General features: G+C 35.8%; 2 protein-coding genes across 2 annotated transcripts in view; one reads left to right on the forward strand and one right to left on the reverse strand.

Annotated features, from left to right (window-relative positions):
- The window catches only part of LOC106109125 (RING finger protein 10), a 5,504-nt gene extending 859 nt beyond the window's left edge, over positions 1-4,645 (reverse strand). Inside the window, exons 1-9 of the mRNA XM_013290528.1 lie at positions 4,252-4,645; positions 3,966-4,134; positions 3,693-3,881; positions 3,136-3,226; positions 2,338-2,559; positions 1,757-1,915; positions 930-1,401; positions 619-755; positions 75-236 (exon numbers count right to left, since the gene is read on the reverse strand). Of these exons, the coding sequence (XP_013145982.1) occupies positions 75-236; positions 619-755; positions 930-1,401; positions 1,757-1,915; positions 2,338-2,559; positions 3,136-3,226; positions 3,693-3,881; positions 3,966-4,134; positions 4,252-4,345 (1,695 nt within the window). The 5' untranslated portion in view covers positions 4,346-4,645. The remainder of the gene's footprint in view (positions 1-74; positions 237-618; positions 756-929; positions 1,402-1,756; positions 1,916-2,337; positions 2,560-3,135; positions 3,227-3,692; positions 3,882-3,965; positions 4,135-4,251) is intronic.
- Positions 4,646-5,859: 1,214 nt separating this feature from the next.
- Positions 5,860-6,437, forward strand: part of LOC106109126 (zinc finger CW-type PWWP domain protein 1-like) — a 2,026-nt gene continuing 1,448 nt past the window's right edge. The window contains exon 1 of the mRNA XM_013290529.1: positions 5,860-6,078. Coding sequence (XP_013145983.1) covers positions 6,069-6,078 — 10 coding nt within the window. The 5' untranslated portion in view covers positions 5,860-6,068. The remainder of the gene's footprint in view (positions 6,079-6,437) is intronic.

Genomic DNA, 6,437 nt, shown 5'->3' on the forward strand with positions numbered 1-6,437 from the left:
CTAAGATTAAGAAATGAAAAAATAAAGAGTGAGATTTGAATTCACTTTTTCAGTATTCCTGATATTCAAAAAACATTGGCCTCTGTCAGTGGGGTGAAATGTACTAATCTTAGTAACAAACCTGCAAAATTTCTCAAAGCTTCTGTAGTGACGAATGGCGGTTGTAAATCCAACTCCACAATATCAAAGGAGCAGTAAACTGGTAAGTGAGCTGTGTATGGCATATGCTTCCTGGTCTGAAAAAAACAACAATATACATATAAATAAAATATTTGTTTATCTATTTCTAAAATAATAAAGCTTAAACACTCAATTCTTCATATTCTTGATTACTCCCATTTTAATGAGCCTTATACAGTCGAGTCTATAGGCTATATATTTTTACGCTATGTAAATTATATAAATTGAAACAAATTATCATGTGGTAAGAAAGAAAAACTACAAGCCAAAAGCAGCAAAAAAGCAAAATATCCATGGTAACTGTAATTGTTTTCAAATGGCCTTTGTTGTAATTTGCAATTGACAATTTTACAAATAATTTCACATGGATGAAGCTGCACAGGTACAGAGTAATGAAAATAAAATTAATCTTTGTAAATATAATCAAATTTAGATTACCTGATCTGCAAGTGACAATGTTTCTCGGTGCAGCACCCGACCCTTTATAACCGGGGGTGCAGCGACCAGCCCTCCCCACGAGGCATTCAAAATACGAATATTGATGCTATTTAGGAATATCTGTTGTCCATCGTCAGCTGAAAATATTCATTAATACATAAAAATACTTATTGATATCATAGATTTTTAATGTTGAAAGTATTTTTGAAACCGTCTCAGAAGTTTTTGAGTTATTCCAACACATGTAGTAGTAGTAGCAATAGTAGGGGCTACGGTTCTGCAGAAATCGCGGAGAAAACCTAGTGTATTACCTTGATAGAAATAGAAGTACTTTGACTGGTTTTCTTTGTCAATCTCTGTAATATCTACTTGATTTTCTCGAGGTGGACCACAATCCATGAGAGGAAATTCCTCAGCATGATTATTATCATTCAATTCATCTTCTAAATACGTCATCACTTCTGAAGTTAGATTAGGTTCGGGAACATTAATATCTAAAACCTCCATATTCTCTTCAATGAGTTCGATGCAAGCAGCACCATCTTCTGTTACATCAAACCAATCTAGTTTCTTATCATTAACGTCCTGCTTTTCATAAACAATAGGAGGAACATCCTCAATAGGTTCTGGTGTTTTATGTTTCTCAATTTGGTTTTTAATTTCTTCCTCTTTTTTGTTAAGCAGATGTAATGCTTGCTCCAAGTAAAGGATTTCTGTTGTATCAATTTCTTGTAAAATTTGGTTTTCTATCTCTTCACGTTCTTTAGCTAAAATTTCAAACACCTGGAAATAAAAGATATTTTTGTTATCTTCACTAATCTAACTAAGGACTTGTCCCACCAAATTGTGATTTTTTTTATATCATAAGGTGGCAAGCGAGCAAGCGTCCACCTGAATCCGCTGAAATGGCGAAGCGATCGCTGCCCATAGTCATTCGCAATAGGTGCCTACCCTTAATCGATGAAGGAGACGCACATAAACAGGATATTTCCCATTCCTATGTGTCTCCTCCAGCGTCTTTTGTGTGGTCGTAGTATTACACCGGGTGAGCCGACACTTTCGTGCAAAGCTGTTAAAGCGGGCTCTACCACAGTTTTTGTATAAGTGATAAATTGCATTAGCTAACTAACAACCATACCTGATCTTTAGTAGCGGTGAAGTATTTGGTGAACGGGGCATTGGCAAGTTGCTCAAGAGGCAGTATCGGTGTGGACAAGTCTGCAGATATCTGTCCGCGAGGGGGTGCTACCTCAACCGTCGTTGTACCTCTTAAGCGACGGACAAGACGCATTGTTACCTGTTAACAAAAATATTCTAAAATGATGTTTGTTTGCATTTAATATAACCATTAAAAATTTTATATCTTACTAACATTTGGCACAAATATAGTCCAGAAGAACACAGGTCACCAACATTATTTTAAACTTGCATGATAATGCATTTATACATCGTCTTTTCTTCGTTACCGAATAGCCTATTTTCAAAAAGCGTGTTTAATCTTTATTTTTACTTTAATCTATGTTAAATTTACTCCCAGTTTCAATTTATGGTATTTAAAAAGAAAAACATGCATTTAAAGGTTAAACTCAGCAAAGAAAGAATGACAGTCAAAAACTATGTTGTTATGTTTTGATTTGAAATTACACAATTAAAACTTGAAATAATAATATACTACTTTCTTATCAGTGGAAACCTGCTAATAAGTTGTGTACAACAAACCTCATCAGCGGGTGGTGCCCATTGTATGATGTGGGCAGACTTGGTGTCTGCGACGTGGAGCGGCGCGGCGCAGACGGGGCAGGGCGGCGGGCGGCGCTCGTGCGCGGCCGCGTAGTGCAGCACGCAGGCCCAGCAGTGCACGTGGCCGCAGTGCCCCACGCGCCCCGCCACCGGCCTGCCCAGGCAGATCGGGCATTCTGAACGCCCGGTACTGCGCACTATCTATACACATTACAAATATATATTTATACTTCTATACTAACATTACTGTTGCTCGCGCCTTTACTCGCGTGGAATTAAAAAATAATTAAAACATTGTTACTCAGTGATAAGATAACTTTTTAATTGTGCAAGAATTTTTGAAATCTTTCTGTTAATTTTTGAGTTATTTCAATATAAACAAAAATACAAATCTTTCATTTTTCAATATTAGTATAGATATAGATTATATATGCAAAAGTTAAAATTAATGGATAGATGTTTGTTAGTTTGTAGCCTAAACAGCTGAACAGATTTTGGTTAAATGTGGTGTAGACTTTGAAAATAGTCTGGAAGAACAAAAAGCCTTAAAACAATTCATCAGTGTAACAGATACACTAATGGTAGAATACTACAGCTATAGTTTGTTCAATACCCTGCTTTTTGGCAATAAGACATGGTATTGTAAGGTTTTTCCATGGTGGTCAGATTCAAAAGAAACTGCAAGGCTCCCAGGACCTAAATGGAAATGGTTAATAAAATCTTAATTTTAACTTTGTTTACTTGGTTTCAATTTACTTTTTACAAATAAATACTTACTATCTGCTCAACCTGTTCCCATTTGATAGGAGTATCTGGATCCATTAGATTCATTTCGAAGTCCTCACCATTTTTTACTACAAACTGGCAACTAAAACAAGTAAAACCTTTAAATATATTTTCTTAAAGAAATCTTATTAGAATTGCATTCAAAGGAATGTTGATATGGTTCATATCAGGTTATCTAAAATAATATTGTGTATTAAATGTATGATTTTGTTTAATTTACAATAATTAATTGCCAATTCCTCTTTAACCTTTTTGTTTTGTAAAAACAATATCCCAGTGGCACCTATATACTTCATTACTTATTAAGAATATATATAAAAATAGTGTCATATCATGTCTTAATCAATAATTGATTTATTGAGATATAGAGATAAGTATTAACCAACTTTACAACTGTAAAGTTCAAATTCCAGCCACTAAAATCATACTCTTTATTTACAAGAAACTTTATCTATCTTACATATTAGACAATCAATTTTTCAAGTTTATTGGGTCCAATTTAATCCAACTATCTATATAAAGTTTTACATTTGAAGCATGAATCTTACTTAGCACGGAGATAAAGATCGTGTTGATGTTTGTAAGCCAAGTTTTGTACAGGACGCCGAGGCGCAGGACCTCTGCGGTCAGCACCACCCCTTGAAGGATACATGAAGTTGAGCAAATGATTCAAGTTTTGCTTTTTGCTTCCAGGCAGATATACTGAACCTAATTCAGGCTCATCATCTTCCTCTATCCTGTAAATGCAAAAAATATGATAACATGAAATACATACCAAAAAAAGTAATATCAAAAAACATAACTTATAAAAGGCTTTTTACCCGGAGTTCTGCGTTCCACCCACAATAGAATTAGCTCCACGAACACGGGAACGCTTGTCAATTTGACCCCGACCTCTTTGTGGTTGATTTCGTCGAAAAGGTTCATTTTTTGAAGCAGCACCGGATCCGTCACGTTTTTTACTCCCTGGCCAAGGTTTATGTGTCAATTCTACATATAATTAATGCAAATATAAATGCAGTGTTTCGAGATATACAATCCTAGTTTAAAGGATGAAGTGAAAAATAACAACATGATCATGATGATGAATGTCCTTCAAGTACTCACCAGTGCTTTTTTTACAATCGACGGCCGAAGCCCTCGACTGAGGTAGAGACAATCTGTTTAATGATTTTTTGTCCATTCTGGACTCCTCCAACATCCACGACAAAAGGTGTGCGGGATACTCCGCAAGGAGACGACAATTTTACGTTCAGGGCCGACATTTTAGAAAGCCATGTTTTTAATACAAAACAAAGAGAAAAACAACTTTTCCACAGTATTCAATTTACCTAGCGGTAAATACGCGGTTTAAATGCTTTCAACACAAAAAAGGGAGTATAATCTACTCCCTTTCGTCGATTACGACGATCGCAGGAAAGAAAAACAAAATTTCCTTGTCCGCCACTAAAATGGCGACCTGTAGGCCCAGCCGGCAACCAGCCAGATAAAATAAATTGCGCACTTCCTATTCCGACCATAAACATAACATCGTTCCAACATTCCAACTCCCACTTAAACTTCAAAGGTTCAAGTTTTTGTTGTCCTGTTTTAAAAATGTAAATAAAAGATTTTTTTGCCTATTTACGCAAAAAGTATACCATGTAAACCACCAAAAAAAGATGTTCTTTGGGTTTCAGGTGTGCTGGGCGGGTATTCTTTTGTATGTCTCAATGCTCTTCCTGTCCTCGCCATTTTCTATTATTTCAAAATTGAAAATACAGATTGGTATTTTAATGCCCATGGGTATGGGCATATCAGCAGAGGTCACTCGATGTTTGGGTGGTCGGTACGATGTTTTCGCTTACCACTTTGCCATCTTTAACTATAAGAAATGCGTATGTTTTCGTGTATAATCTCTATGAAGTTTTAATTCACGTTACAATCCCATTAAAGCTATTGTGAAAAGTTTTTGTTTCAAAATTATTATATTTATATGTAACATGTTATTCGTTTCGTAACTGTATTTAGAAATAACTAGATAATGCCCAACACTACTGACCATAGATCACAGTAGCAATAGCAATCAATAATACATAAGTTGAATTGGCGGGAAGCAGGGAAAAGAGAAAATTTGTATTTCTGTAGTATATAATTTTACTGATAAAATGTCTAAAACAGCAATTATACCTATTGAAACTGCTGTAATACCTACAGAAGAAGCAAGTCAACCTTCGGTAAAACAGTTTTAATGTTATTTCCGATTAATACTTGTGATTATTTGTAAAGGTCGCCTTTTACCTATTTTTTCATTGTATATTATTTTCGATCATCATCAAAGGTCCATACTTGAAATTTATACTAGAACGTAAATGATAAAGTTACAACAGCTTTTAAAAACACGAAATTACTATGACTGTAAATTCTATTAACGAATTTTCAATAGCAATAGCTGATATGATATCAGCAAGCATTTGTATGGATTTCTCATTTTTTGCTGATTTCAGTCAGTCAACGATGGAACGGCGAATAATCTTTCGCAAGATAAATCTCAACGTCAAATAACGTTTTCCAGTAATTCGAGGATAGGCGATACTCAAAGCTCGCAAAGCAGGTATAGTAAAATGAAGTAAAAGGGTGTTCATGCTCTTTATAATTTCTCATATAGCTTGGGCAATGGACAAACTTAATCTAATCGCGGACAAAAGCTATGAAAAATTAAAATGTTTAATAAATTGTTTGTTTTATTGTATAATAAATTTGTGGTCAGCGTGTACAAGGTAGGTCTGAGCCAGCCGGCGGGGCTGTCGCACAGGGAGCGGCTGGTGTGGCTGCAGCGGCGGCGCGCGGCGGGCCTGTGGGCGGCGTGCGACGCCTGCGCCCGCTGGCGCTACCTACCCCACGTTATTGACCGCTATGAACTGCCAGACAAATGGTATTGTAAGATGAATCCAGGTTAGTATATTGACTTCATGATTTAAAAAAATGCAACGTATACTGAAGCTCCTGTAATTTACCCTACTGACAAAAGGGTAATGTTTTTCGCGCGTATGTGACGGCTTAGAGCCTAAACGACTGAACCGATTTAAAAGAATAGGTGTGATTTGTCTTCTTATCAGTGGATTCGAGAGTTGAAATACTAAATTAAAAAAAAACCCGAGTTCAAATCCCAATAGCTTTTGTCTTCTGTTTTAAATCTTTTTATCGATGCTTTTGAGTATTTTCATCACCCGAATTCAGATTTTATGATCTTTTTAAATGAATATGTGTAATCTAGTTTAAATTTATCTAAAACTAGCTTTCGCCCGCAACTC

The sequence above is a fragment of the Papilio polytes genome, unplaced genomic scaffold (genome assembly GCF_000836215.1).
Source record: "Papilio polytes unplaced genomic scaffold, Ppol_1.0 DF821289.1, whole genome shotgun sequence".
Classification (NCBI taxonomy): Eukaryota; Metazoa; Arthropoda; class Insecta; order Lepidoptera; family Papilionidae; genus Papilio; species Papilio polytes.